Source organism: Oncorhynchus mykiss, chromosome 18, assembly GCF_013265735.2.
Source record: "Oncorhynchus mykiss isolate Arlee chromosome 18, USDA_OmykA_1.1, whole genome shotgun sequence".
NCBI classification, from domain to species: Eukaryota; Metazoa; Chordata; class Actinopteri; order Salmoniformes; family Salmonidae; genus Oncorhynchus; species Oncorhynchus mykiss.
Genome location: NC_048582.1, coordinates 52,178,218 through 52,192,689, shown reverse-complemented (window position 1 = coordinate 52,192,689; position 14,472 = coordinate 52,178,218). Strand labels below are relative to the sequence as shown.

The following is a 14,472-nucleotide window of genomic DNA, read 5'->3' as shown; positions in this document are numbered from 1 at the left end:
CTGTAGATAAACACCTAATGAATATCTCCTCTCCCCTCTCCTGTCTCCAGGACAGTCCAGTCTGCAGATAAACACCTAATGAATCCCCCCTCTCCTGTCTCCAGGACAGTCCAGTCTGTAGATAAACACCTAATGAATCCCCCCTCTCCCCTCTCCTGTCTCCAGGACAGTCCAGTCTGCAGATAAACACCTAATGAATCCCCCCTCTCCCCTCTCCAGGGCAGTCCAGTCTGTAGATAAACACCTAATGATTCCCCCCTCTCCCCTCTCCAGGACAGTCCAGTCTGCAGATAAACACCTAATGAATGCCCCCTCTCCCCTCTCCAGGACAGTCCAGTCTGTAGATAAACACCTAATGAATCCCCCCTCTCCCCTCTCCTGTCTCCAGGACAGTCCAGTCTGCAGATAAAAACCTAATGAATCTCCCCTCTCCTGTCTCCAGGACAGTCCAGTCTGTAGATAAACACCTAATGAATCCCCCTCTCCCCTCTCCAGGACAGTCCAGTCTGTAGATAAACACCCAATGAATCCCCCCTCTCCCCTCTCCTGTCTCCAGGACAGTCCAGTCTGCAGATAAACACCTAATGAATCCCCCCTCTCCCCTCTCCTGTCTCCAGGACAGTCCAGTCTGTAGATAAACACCTAATGAATCTCTCCTCTCCCCTCTCCTGTCTCCAGGACAGTCCAGTCTGTAGATAAACACCTAATGATTCCCCCCTCTCCCCTCTCCCCTCTCCTGTCTCCAGGACAGTCCAGTCTGTAGATAAACACCTAATGAATCCCCCCTCTCTCCTCTCCTGTCTCCAGGACAGTCCAGTCTGTAGATAAACACCTAATGAATCCCCCTCTCCTCTCTCCTGTCTCCAGGACAGTCCAGTCTGTAGATAAACACCTAATGAATCCCCCCTCTCCCCTCTCCTGTCTCCAGGACAGTCCAGTCTGTAGATAAACACCTAATGAATCTCCCCTCTCCCCTCTCCCCTCTCCTGGACAGTCCAGTCTGTAGATAAACACCTAATGAATCCCCCCTCTCCCCTCTCCTGGACAGTCCAGTCTGTAGATAAACACCTAATGAATCCCCCCTCTCCCCTCTCCAGGACAGTCCAGTCTGTAGATAAACACCTAATGAATCCCCCTCTCCTCTCTCCTGTCTCCAGGACTGTCCAGTCTGTAGATAAACATCTAATGAATCTCTCCTCTCCCCTCTCCTGTCTCCAGGACAGTCCAGTCTGTAGATAAACACCTAATGAATCCCCCCTCTCCCCCCTCCCCTCTCCAGGACAGTCCAGTCTGTAGATAAACACCTAATGAATCCCCCCTCTCCCCTCTCCTGTCTCCAGGACTGTCCAGTCTGTAGATAAACACCTAATGATTCCCCCCTCTCCCCTCTCCAGGACAGTCCAGTCTGCAGATAAACACCTAATGAATGCCCCCTCTCCCCTCTCCAGGACAGTCCAGTCTGTAGATAAACACCTAATGAATCCCCCCTCTCCCCTCTCCTGTCTCCAGGACAGTCCAGTCTGCAGATAAAAACCTAATGAATCTCCCCTCTCCTGTCTCCAGGACAGTCCAGTCTGTAGATAAACACCTAATGAATCCCCCCTCTCCCCTCTCCTGTCTCCAGGACAGTCCAGTCTGCAGATAAACACCTAATGAATCCCCCCTCTCCCCTCTCCTGTCTCCAGGACAGTCCAGTCTGTAGATAAACACCTAATGAATCTCTCCTCTCCCCTCTCCTGTCTCCAGGACAGTCCAGTCTGTAGATAAACACCTAATGATTCCCCCCTCTCCCCTCTCCCCTCTCCTGTCTCCAGGACAGTCCAGTCTGTAGATAAACACCTAATGAATCCCCCCTCTCTCCTCTCCTGTCTCCAGGACAGTCCAGTCTGTAGATAAACACCTAATGAATCCCCCTCTCCTCTCTCCTGTCTCCAGGACAGTCCAGTCTGTAGATAAACACCTAATGAATCCCCCCTCTCCCCTCTCCTGTCTCCAGGACAGTCCAGTCTGCAGATAAACACCTAATGAATCCCCCCTCTCCCCTCTCCAGGACAGTCCAGTCTGCAGATAAACACCTAATGAATCCCCCCTCTCCTGTCTCCAGGACAGTCCAGTCTGTAGATAAACACCTAATGAATCCCCCCTCTCCCCTCTCCTGTCTCCAGGACAGTCCAGTCTGCAGATAAACACCTAATGAATCCCCCCTCTCCCCTCTCCAGGACAGTCCAGTCTGTAGATAAACACCTAATGAATCCCCCTCTCCCCTCTCCTGTCTCCAGGACAGTCCAGTCTGTAGATAAACACCTAATGAATCCCCCCTCTCCCCTCTCCTGTCTCCAGGACAGTCCAGTCTGTAGATAAACACCTAATGAATCCCCCCTCTCCCCTCTCCAGGACAGTCCAGTCTGTAGATAAACACCTAATGAATCCCCCCTCTCCCCTCTCCAGGACAGTCCAGTCTGTAGATAAACACCTAATGAATCCCCCCTCTCCCCTCTCCAGGACAGTCCAGTCTGTAGATAAACACCTAATGAATCCCCCCTCTCCCCTCTCCAGGACAGTCCAGTCTGCAGATAAACACCTAATGAATCCCCCCTCTCCCCTCTCCTGTCTCCTGGACAGTCCAGTCTGTAGATAAACACCTAATGAATCTCTCCTCTCCCCTCTCCTGTCCCCAGGACAGTCCAGTCTGTAGATAAACACCTAATGAATCCCCCCTCTCCCCTCTCCTGTCTCCAGGACAGTCCAGTATGTAGATAAACACCTAATGAATCCCTCCTCTCCCCTCTCCTGTCTCCAGGACAGTCCAGTCTGTAGATAAACACCTAACGAATCTCCCCTCTCCAGGACAGTCCAGTCTGTAGATAAACACCTAATGAATCCCCCCTCTCCCCTCTCCTGTCTCCAGGACAGTCCAGTCTGTAGATAAACACCTAATGAATATCTCCTCTCCCCTCTCCTGTCTCCAGGACAGTCCAGTCTGCAGATAAACACCTAATGAATCCCCCCTCTCCTGTCTCCAGGACAGTCCAGTCTGTAGATAAACACCTAATGAATCCCCCCTCTCCCCTCTCCTGTCTCCAGGACAGTCCAGTCTGCAGATAAACACCTAATGAATCCCCCCTCTCCCCTCTCCAGGGCAGTCCAGTCTGTAGATAAACACCTAATGATTCCCCCCTCTCCCCTCTCCAGGACAGTCCAGTCTGCAGATAAACACCTAATGAATGCCCCCTCTCCCCTCTCCAGGACAGTCCAGTCTGTAGATAAACACCTAATGAATCCCCCCTCTCCCCCCTCCCCTCTCCAGGACAGTCCAGTCTGTAGATAAACACCTAATGAATCCCCCCTCTCCCCTCTCCTGTCTCCAGGACAGTCCAGTCTGCAGATAAAAACCTAATGAATCTCCCCTCTCCTGTCTCCAGGACAGTCCAGTCTGTAGATAAACACCTAATGAATCCCCCTCTCCCCTCTCCAGGACAGTCCAGTCTGTAGATAAACACCCAATGAATCCCCCCTCTCCCCTCTCCTGTCTCCAGGACAGTCCAGTCTGCAGATAAACACCTAATGAATCCCCCCTCTCCCCTCTCCTGTCTCCAGGACAGTCCAGTCTGTAGATAAACACCTAATGAATCTCTCCTCTCCCCTCTCCTGTCTCCAGGACAGTCCAGTCTGTAGATAAACACCTAATGATTCCCCCCTCTCCCCTCTCCCCTCTCCTGTCTCCAGGACAGTCCAGTCTGTAGATAAACACCTAATGAATCCCCCCTCTCTCCTCTCCTGTCTCCAGGACAGTCCAGTCTGTAGATAAACACCTAATGAATCCCCCTCTCCTCTCTCCTGTCTCCAGGACAGTCCAGTCTGTAGATAAACACCTAATGAATCCCCCCTCTCCCCTCTCCTGTCTCCAGGACAGTCCAGTCTGTAGATAAACACCTAATGAATCTCCCCTCTCCCCTCTCCCCTCTCCTGGACAGTCCAGTCTGTAGATAAACACCTAATGAATCCCCCCTCTCCCCTCTCCTGGACAGTCCAGTCTGTAGATAAACACCTAATGAATCCCCCCTCTCCCCTCTCCTGTCTCCAGGACTGTCCAGTCTGTAGATAAACATCTAATGAATCTCTCCTCTCCCCTCTCCTGTCTCCAGGACAGTCCAGTCTGTAGATAAACACCTAATGAATCCCCCCTCTCCCCTCTCCTGTCTCCAGGACTGTCCAGTCTGTAGATAAACACCTAATGATTCCCCCCTCTCCCCTCTCCAGGACAGTCCAGTCTGCAGATAAACACCTAATGAATGCCCCCTCTCCCCTCTCCAGGACAGTCCAGTCTGTAGATAAACACCTAATGAATCCCCCCTCTCCCCTCTCCTGTCTCCAGGACAGTCCAGTCTGCAGATAAAAACCTAATGAATCTCCCCTCTCCTGTCTCCAGGACAGTCCAGTCTGTAGATAAACACCTAATGAATCCCCCCTCTCCCCTCTCCTGTCTCCAGGACAGTCCAGTCTGTAGATAAACACCTAATGAATCCCCCCTCTCCCCTCTCCTGGACAGTCCAGTCTGTAGATAAACACCTAATGAATCCCCCCTCTCCCCTCTCCTGTCTCCAGGACTGTCCAGTCTGTAGATAAACATCTAATGAATCTCTCCTCTCCCCTCTCCTGTCTCCAGGACAGTCCAGTCTGTAGATAAACACCTAATGAATCCCCCCTCTCCCCCCTCCCCTCTCCAGGACAGTCCAGTCTGTAGATAAACACCTAATGAATCCCCCCTCTCCCCTCTCCTGTCTCCAGGACTGTCCAGTCTGTAGATAAACACCTAATGATTCCCCCCTCTCCCCTCTCCAGGACAGTCCAGTCTGCAGATAAACACCTAATGAATGCCCCCTCTCCCCTCTCCAGGACAGTCCAGTCTGTAGATAAACACCTAATGAATCCCCCCTCTCCCCTCTCCTGTCTCCAGGACAGTCCAGTCTGCAGATAAAAACCTAATGAATCTCCCCTCTCCTGTCTCCAGGACAGTCCAGTCTGTAGATAAACACCTAATGAATCCCCCCTCTCCCCTCTCCTGTCTCCAGGACAGTCCAGTCTGCAGATAAACACCTAATGAATCCCCCCTCTCCCCTCTCCTGTCTCCAGGACAGTCCAGTCTGTAGATAAACACCTAATGATTCCCCCCTCTCCCCTCTCCCCTCTCCTGTCTCCAGGACAGTCCAGTCTGTAGATAAACACCTAATGAATCCCCCCTCTCTCCTCTCCTGTCTCCAGGACAGTCCAGTCTGTAGATAAACACCTAATGAATCCCCCTCTCCTCTCTCCTGTCTCCAGGACAGTCCAGTCTGTAGATAAACACCTAATGAATCCCCCCTCTCCCCTCTCCTGTCTCCAGGACAGTCCAGTCTGTAGATAAACACCTAATGAATCTCCCCTCTCCCCTCTCCCCTCTCCTGGACAGTCCAGTCTGTAGATAAACACCTAATGAATCCCCCCTCTCCCCTCTCCAGGACAGTCCAGTCTGTAGATAAACACCTAATGAATCCCCCCTCTCCCCTCTCCTGTCTCCAGGACTGTCCAGTCTGTAGATAAACATCTAATGAATCTCTCCTCTCCCCTCTCCTGTCTCCAGGACAGTCCAGTCTGTAGATAAACACCTAATGAATCCCCCCTCTCCCCCCTCCCCTCTCCAGGACAGTCCAGTCTGTAGATAAACACCTAATGAATCCCCCCTCTCCCCTCTCCTGTCTCCAGGACTGTCCAGTCTGTAGATAAACACCTAATGAATCCCCCCTCTCCCCTCTCCAGGACAGTCCAGTCTGTAGATAAACACCTAATGAATCCCCCCTCTCCCCTCTCCTGTCTCCAGGACAGTCCAGTCTGCAGATAAACACCTAATGAATCCCCCCTCTCCCCTCTCCTGTCTCCAGGACAGTCCAGTCTGCAGATAAACACCTAATGAATCTCTCCTCTCCCCTCTCCTGTCTCCAGGACAGTCCAGTCTGTAGATAAACACCTAATGAATCCCCCTCTCCCCTCTCCTGTCTCCAGGACAGTCCAGTCTGTAGATAAACACCTAATGAATCCCCCCTCTCCCCTCTCCAGGACAGTCCAGTCTGTAGATAAACACTTAATGAATCTCTCCTCTCCCCTCTCCAGGACAGTCCAGTCTGTAGATAAACACCTAATGAATCCCCCCTCTCCCCTCTCCAGGACAGTCCAGTCTGTAGATAAACACTTAATGAATCTCTCCTCTCCCCTCTGCAGGACAGTCCAGTCTGCAGATAAACACTTAATGAATCTCTCCTCTCCCCTCTCCCCTCTCCAGGACAGTCCAGTCTGCAGATAAACACCATAGCGGAGGAGTTGGCTCGGAAGACAGAGGACGCCATGCGACAGCAGGAGGAGATCACACACCTGCTCTCTCAAATAGTTGACCTACAGAAGAAAGCCAAGTCGGTGAGACACGCATACCCATGCTTTACCCTCAGTAATACACTGCATGCAATGTGGTATGTGCTCAGTACAATACTCTCTTTGTGAGTGTGTGTGTGTTTCTTCAGTACGCAGTGGAAAATGAGGAGCTCTCTCAGCACCTAGGGGCAGCTAAAGATGCCCAGAGACAACTCACAGTCGAGGTTAGACTCACACCCTACCCCTTTGCCAACCTACACCTCATGAATACTTTGCCAATGAGAACAAGTAATCAAGCCTGCTCTCTTTTGTTCCTTCTCTCTAGCTAACAGATTTGGATGATAAATATTCAGAGTGTATAGAGATGCTCCATGAGGCTCAGGAAGAGCTGAAGTCCTTGAGGAACAGAAACCATCCTGCTGGAACACCACGCAGATTCCATCCTCTGGGTCTCTACCCTATGGTATGTGTGTGGTAGGGGATATCAGAACGTACACTCTCAAAAGAGCGATCTCCTTTTGAGAGTGTAGTTGTATATCATAGAGCTGATGGTGTGTGTGTCTATGGTGTGTGTGTCTATGGTGTGTGTGTACGGCAGGACTCCCTGGCAGCAGAGATAGAGGGGACGATGAGGAAGGAGATGAGTCTGGATGACCCTGAGTGCGAGGAACAGAAGTACACACGCTTCTATTAGTTTATAACACTCTTCTAAGCTTTCTCAATACTGTATAGTAACATAAACTCACCTATACTCATAATATATACTCATAGCTACCATACTTGCCTACACTCATGCCTATTTCATTTTATGTGTGTGAACAGGGTGCACCACAAGCGTGTGTTTGAGACAGTGAAGAACATCAACCAGATGGTCCGACAGCGTTCTCCAATCCCGTCCAACGCCAACATCCCGGGATCCAATCAGGCGTCGTCTCTTAGCTCCGCTCACTCTAGTGGCAGGACCACACCCATGGCTGGTAGCATTAGCTGGGATGTCAGAGGTGACGGTGTCGCCCTTGACAACCGACAACAGAGCATGCTCATGGAGTCAGCAGCAGACAATCAGGACAGGTAAGTCGTGCATACCTGAACCTGTGATTGTTCCAGCCTGTCTTTGACACAGTATAGTTGTACAGTTTACCAGATCTCGCCTGAAGAAATGTTTAAAATCTAGCGAACCATATTAAAATGAAATTAGAACAATCTTTTCATATTCACCAGGTTAATTTTTTTGAATAGTCTATGTCTGTGCATCAGTCTAGTAATATTTATCTATTTCTGTTTGGGCTTTAGTGTGGACGCCCGTGCTAAGAAAGCAGCTGGTGTTGAGGACCTGAGGCTGGCATTACGCCGCCTGTCCCTGCGCCGCCAGAACAACCTGAGCGAGAGACGCTTCTTTGAGGAGGAGAGAGGGAGGAGGAGAGGTGGAGGAGGAGTTGCGCAGGATGGGGGGGGGCAGGGGGGCGGGATGACCCCCTCAGATAGCATCATGTCTCTGGGGTCATTACACCTGTGGGCCTCCCGACCATACCTCCCCGACAAACTACAGATTGTTAAACCCCTGGAAGGTGAGGGAGAGAAGGAGAGGGGGATGAGGAGAGAGGAGAAGAGAAAGGTGGGGATGAGGAGAGAGAGAGAGAGGGAAGAGAGGGAGGGGCTGGCCAAACCGTGGGAGAGAGGTAGGGAATGGCAGCGAGATGTGGAAGGAGGGAGCGAGGTAGAGAGAGAAGGAGAGGGAGAGGGAAGGGATGGGGAAAAGAGTGGAGGAGAGAGGGAGAGAGGGAGAAGAAGTTGGAGCAAAAAGAGGGGGCTGGATAGCGAGAGGGAGCGAGGGAGGAGATGGGCTAGAGAGGTAGAACAGGGGATAGAGACAGAAGAAGGGATAGAAAGAGGAGAGCGTCCTGTATCTTTAATGTTGTTTAACTCCTTCTGGTCTCTGATGCATCACCATCGTAAGTCAGGCCTCTCCACCTCACAACACTCCTACTATAGAGACCCTCAGCCTAGAGGTTGGCTGGGGATCAACTAAAATATAAGTTTAATCATGAGCAGTGTGGTGTTTTGTTGTGCTGCTGCTGCCCTCTGCTGGTGAGGGGAGAAACATACAACATGATAACATTTTGATGTAACATTAAATATGTGAGATGTCTGAGTCTAACTCTTTATTTTCTCTTTAGTTCACCATTCCATCTGTTTTGGTGTACTTTCCCCCTCTGCTACTTTCTTTCTTGTTATAATACTTTAATTTCTTTCATCTCATTTACTAATTTCAATGACATTTTTCATCTTCTGTTTAACTCAACTTTTACTCTGCATCTTCAATAAAAACATGACCTCATTCTCTTCTTTTGCTCTCTTCATTCTTTCACTTCTGTTGCCTGTGTGTGTTTTTTCATTTTCTCTGCAGTCTCATCTTTCTCTGCAGCCTCCCTAGCTTTGTGTTGGGCTTTACTGTTATGGCTTTAACCACCATCTACAGTTGAGATGTTTTCATGCAATACAATAAAACACACCCACTTTCCTCACTTCTCTCAAATGTTTAACCATATATAGCAAATTGTGAAAATGTGTGTGTGTGTGTGTTTGTGTGCGTGCGTGCGTGCGTGCGCGTGCGTGTGTGTGTGTGCCTGTGTGTGTGTGTGTGTGCCTGTGTGTGTGCCTGTGTGTGTGTGTGTGTGTGTGCCTGTGCTTGTATGTAATATGTTTCTCTCACCCTTTCTCTCTTGGTCCTGTCGTCTCCAGGCTCTGCGACCCTTCACCACTGGCAGCAGTTGGCTCAGCCCCACTTAGGAGTGATCCTGGATGCTAGACCTGGGGTTGTACCTAAAGGCTTCAGGCCTCTGGAACTAGAGCTGGAACAGGTAAGTGTGTGTGTGTGTTTCCCATGGGTGTGTATGTATATGGAATAACCTGTGTGTTTGTGTGTACGTTTGGGTGTTGCAGGTGTATCCATGGGGTGGTTTCGAGGAGGATGAACCAGGAGAGCAGTACTTCCAGAGTCTCCCCACCTCCTCAGCCTCTGCCTCCCCCGCCCTCCCCCCTCAGCCTCACCCTCCTTACCCCTCTGCCCCCCCCAGCCACCTCGCCTCACCCTCAACCCCCTCTCCCTCCCCTCACCTAAGCAACACTGATCCTGCAGGTATGTTTCTATATGCACATACAGATACTATGATAGATGCTACAACAACATGTTAGATACTAAGAATACTTAACCATTTATATTCAAAGTGATAGAGAGAGAGAGCGATTCAAAAGACAGAGAGAGCGATAGAAATAGAGAAACAGAAAGAGAACGTGTTTTAGTGGTTAACTAAGTGGTTGACTGGTTCAGTCATATAAACACTGGTTCAGTGGTTCACTGAGGGGTTCAGTGGTTCACTGCCACTTTTCCAGCCAGGAAAGGTAGAGGAGAACAGATAGACTATTCTGTGTGTTTGTGTCTTTGTGTTTTCAGCGGTGTACTACCCAGGTAAATGCATGGCCCATACCAGCTCTACCTACACCTTTACTACCTGTCGTATCCTACACCCAACTGATGAGCTGACCCGAGTCACACCCAGGTACAGAGACACACCATACACCTACATTTCCTCCTTCTCTACCACCCTACACCTCCCTCTCCTCCTTCTCTACCACCATACACCTCCCTCTCCTCCTTCTCTACCACCATACACCTCCATCTCCTCCTTCTCTACCACCATACACCTCCATCTCCTCCTTCTCTACCACCATACACCTCCATCTCCTCCTTCTCTACCACCATACACCTTCCTCTCCTCCTTCTCTACCACCATACACCTCCCTCTCCTCCTTCTCTACCACCATACTCCTCCTTCTCCCTCTTCTCTCTAAAGTGTACACTTGTTCTCTACTATATCACAATTGTTGCAGTGTCCAGTCTCAATGTTCTCTGTTCTTTCTCTGCCCGTCTTTTTCAAATGGTGTTGTTATCCCTTCCCTCCTCTCCAGTGTTAACCCCGGCATGTCCTCGTCATCCTGTGTGATGACATCATCTATCCTGGCCACTCCCGCTGCCACGCCCTGTCATACACCCCGCAGGATGAGTCTACTACGACCCTCTGAGTCCTCTACCAACCTCAGGTACACACACACACACACACACACACACGCACACACACACACACACACACACACACACAAATATATACAACTTGATAGATTGACTCTAGCTACTACATCTCATTCCCAGGACTTTGTCTGTGTGTGTGTGTGTGTGTGTGTGTGTGTGTGTGTGTGTGTGTGTGTGTGTGTGTGTGTGTGTGTGCACCTGCCCGTGTGTGTATATGATTTCCCCTTCTTCAGGGAAGCCACACGTACCACCAGTACCTCTCTGGGATTAGTGCGCCTTCTGCAGGAGAGAGGTATCTCTGCAGCCATGTACCACCACCAGACCCAGGGCTGGGACAGGGCTGGCGGGACCGGGGTGGGGAGCGGAGGGGTGCTGTTCAGTACCTCTATCACCCCTAACCTCCACCCAGCCCCCCACCCCGACTCCCTCCGCCCCTCCACTCCCCCCAACTCCCCCACAGGACACGACCCCCCATCCTCGGGGACCAACACCCCCGCGGGCTTCGACTTCAAGTCTCCTTCCTATGACAACTTCCTGGCCTCCAAGCCGGCACGGTCCATTCTGAAGGAAGTAGCGGGGGGGATGGGAAGCAGCCGGAGCAGGAGGCAGCAGAGGGGGAGAGATTGTGAGAGCCAGACAGATGTTAGCGTCACAGTTCATAACCTCAACCTGGTGGACAAGGTGAGGCGCCTGGGTGTGGCTGGGTGTCCTCCAGGACCAGGGGGTGTAACCGGGGGACCAAGCCCCCTCCTGGGGCCTCTGGGTGGGCTACGGAGGCCCGGGTCGCCCTTTGGACCAGAGGGGATGAGGAGGAACAGGAGTTATCCAGCTATGGTAGGGGCCAGTATGGCGATGAAGGGCCCGGGGCCCCAGGAGGACTCAGAACTACTCCTGCCTCCTAACAAAATGCCTAAAGAGAAGAGCCTCAAGTAGAGGCTGGGACCTCTGGCCTCTAACCGCTGACCCCTAATATTAACCCTAACCAACTAGTTTCCTCTGGAGACTGAACTTGTTACTTACCTGTTAGACCTCTGGTACTATAGCTAGTTTTTCAAAATCCTACAAACTATTGGTACTCCTGGTCTAGCTATTGACAAATGACAACCAGTCACCTTTCTCAGCTACTGACAATTAATTAGTCTTCTAGTTCTATCCGATGCTTATCCTTCCAGCTCCAAAACCAAATGGCTGCCCAGCTGTCTGCTGTTGTTTAACCAGCTACCAAACTAGTACTAACAATGAACAATGATCTTCCATAATAGTTAAAACTTTAAAACTTTTCCTATCTAGCCCTTGAACACAGCTATTTCTCCCTGATGTAGTCAATGAAATGACATTGAACTAATGTGGAATTGACATTGAATTGATGTCTGCGCCCAGAGGGGGGTAAGCTCCTCACATGTAGACTAAGCGTAATGTATGTAGTTCAAATCTAATTGTATTTGTCACATGCTTTGTAAACAACAGGTGTAGACTAACAGTAAAAGTCTTACTAAAGGGCCCTTCCCAACAATGCAGAGAGAAAACAAGTCATAATAACATAAGGAATAAATGCACAATGAGTAACGATAACTTGGCTACATACACGGGGTACCAGTACTGAGTGGATGTGCAGGGGTACGAGGTAACTGAGATAGATATGTACATATAGGTAGGGATAAAGTGACTAGGAAACGAAATAACAAATAATAGCAGCAGTGTATGTGACGAGTCAAAAGAGTTCATGCAAAAGGGTCAATGCAGATAGTCTGGGCAGCTATTGGTTAACTATTTAACTACCTATTCACCAGTCTTATGGCTTGGGGGTAGAATCTGTTCAGGATCCTGTTGGTTTCAGACTTGGTGTATTGCTACCCCTTACCATGCGCTAGCAGAGACAACAGTCTATGACTTGGGTAGCTGGAGTCTTTGACAATTTGCTGAGAAAGTTAGATCAAACTTACACGTCATGTGATTGTCATGTCAGCTGGACTTGGAGCTTCTTCCTGACCATGTATTTAGATTACTAGTATCATGTAGCACCACTAACTATAGTCTAAACCTTTCTTCCTAGGTAATAATGGATTGGGAGGTAATGTTGAATATGTACCAATTCTAATGGTAAAGGTTTTCCACCAAATTCATGAAATAGATGATCAACTTTTTTGCTCAACTCTTTCTCTTTCTTTCTTTTTCTCTTCCACTCTCTCTTTCTCTCTCCCTGTTCTCAATGAGACGAATAAGTCATAGTTCACTTTTAAGAGTCTTGTTAATGTTTTGTCTGTGTGTTAAAGTTTCATTAGTGTTATTTTTCTAAATGACTATAGACAAAGGGAAATGGATAGTGGTTTCAGAGTGGTCAGTGAGTGAGGGAATTATGAAAAGATCAATATACCCACTGCTGGAATGGAGACAGGGAAGGAGGAACCGGAGGAAGGGATAGAGGTTAAACAGTCTTTGTGGTCAGAAGCGTTTCCTGCTTCTTACTTCAGAGAACTCCACAGAGAATTTCAATTGCTTAAATTAATAAAAAAAGCATTAGTGCCTCAATATGGTTTCTACATCACTATGCTCATACTGGTTGTTTATGTTCTTATTCTAACAAAAAAGTTGTCCACTGAGTTACACTCGTTAGCTCTTACATTGATATGTATAATTATGTAATTTATTGACTTTCGATTGAATATGCAAAACTATTATTATTCACAAGATTTAACACATAAAACACATGCGGTATATAACACTATATTCATTCATTGTTATTAGTACTGGAAAACTCATTTACAACAATCACGGTGAAATAGAGTGGTGGTGTTCAATACTAAACAAAAATATAAACGCAACATGTAAAGTGTTGGTTTCATGAGCTGAAATAAAATATACCAGAAATTGTCCACAATTTTTTTTGTATTTCTCTCAAATTTTGTGCACAAATTTGTTTTCCTCCCTGTTATTGAGCATTTCTCCTTTGCCAAGATAATCCACCCACCAAATAGGTGTGGCATATCAAGAAGCTGATTAAAACAGCATGATCATTACACAAGTGCACCTTGTGCTGGCGACAATAATAGACCACTCTAAAATGAGAAGTTTTGTCACACAACATAATGCCAGACATGTCTCAAGTTTTGAGGGAGCGTGCAATTTGCATGCTGACTGCAGGAATGTCCACCAGAGCTGTTTCCAGATCATTTAATGTTAATTTCTCTACCATAAGCCACCTCCAACGTCGTTTTAGAGAATTTGGCAGTACGTCCAATCGGCCTCACAACCTCAGACCACGTGTAACCACACCAGCCCTGGACCTCCACATCCGGACAGCTGATGAAACTGTGGATTTGCACAACCAAAGAATTTCTGCACAAACTGTCAGAAATTGTCTCAGGGAACCTGATCTGTCTGCTCACCGGGGTCTTGACCTGACTGCAGTTCGGTGTTGTAACCGACTTCAGTTGGAAAATGCTGACCTTCGATGGCCACTGGCACACTGGAGAAGTGTGCCCTTCACGGATGCATCCCGGTTTCAACTGTACCGGGCAGATGACCTACAGAGTGTATGGCGTCGTGTGGGCGAGCTGTTTGCTGATGTCAAAGTTGTATCGATGGCAATTTCAATGCACAGAGATGCCGTGACGAGATCATGAGGCCCATTGCTGTGCCATTCATTTGCCGCCATCACCTTATGTTTCAGCATAATAATGCACGGATCTGTACACAAATCCTGGAAGCTGAAAATGTCAGAGTTCTTCCATGGCCTGCATACTCACCCGACATGTCACCCATTGAGTATGTTTGGGATGCGTATGACAGCATGTTCCAGTTCCCGCCAATATCCAGTAACTTCTGCACAGCCTTTGAAGAGGAATGGGACAACATTCCACAGGCCACAACAGCCTGATCAACTCCATGGGAAGGAAATGTGTGGTCACACCAGATACTGGCTGGTTTTTCTGATCCACGCTCCTACATTCTTTTTTATGTATCTGTGACCAACAGATGTG

General features: G+C 48.9%; 1 protein-coding gene across 1 annotated transcript in view; it reads left to right on the top strand.

Moving 5' to 3' along the window:
- Positions 1-13,370, top strand: part of trak1b (trafficking protein, kinesin binding 1b) — a 40,529-nt gene extending 27,159 nt beyond the window's left edge. The window contains exons 6-16 of the mRNA XM_036953075.1: positions 6,317-6,447; positions 6,552-6,626; positions 6,728-6,865; positions 7,001-7,077; positions 7,225-7,473; positions 7,696-7,970; positions 9,145-9,263; positions 9,346-9,541; positions 9,857-9,962; positions 10,372-10,503; positions 10,726-13,370. Coding sequence (XP_036808970.1) covers positions 6,317-6,447; positions 6,552-6,626; positions 6,728-6,865; positions 7,001-7,077; positions 7,225-7,473; positions 7,696-7,970; positions 9,145-9,263; positions 9,346-9,541; positions 9,857-9,962; positions 10,372-10,503; positions 10,726-11,425 — 2,198 coding nt within the window. The 3' untranslated portion in view covers positions 11,426-13,370. The remainder of the gene's footprint in view (positions 1-6,316; positions 6,448-6,551; positions 6,627-6,727; positions 6,866-7,000; positions 7,078-7,224; positions 7,474-7,695; positions 7,971-9,144; positions 9,264-9,345; positions 9,542-9,856; positions 9,963-10,371; positions 10,504-10,725) is intronic.
- The last annotated feature ends 1,102 nt before the right edge of the window (positions 13,371-14,472 follow it).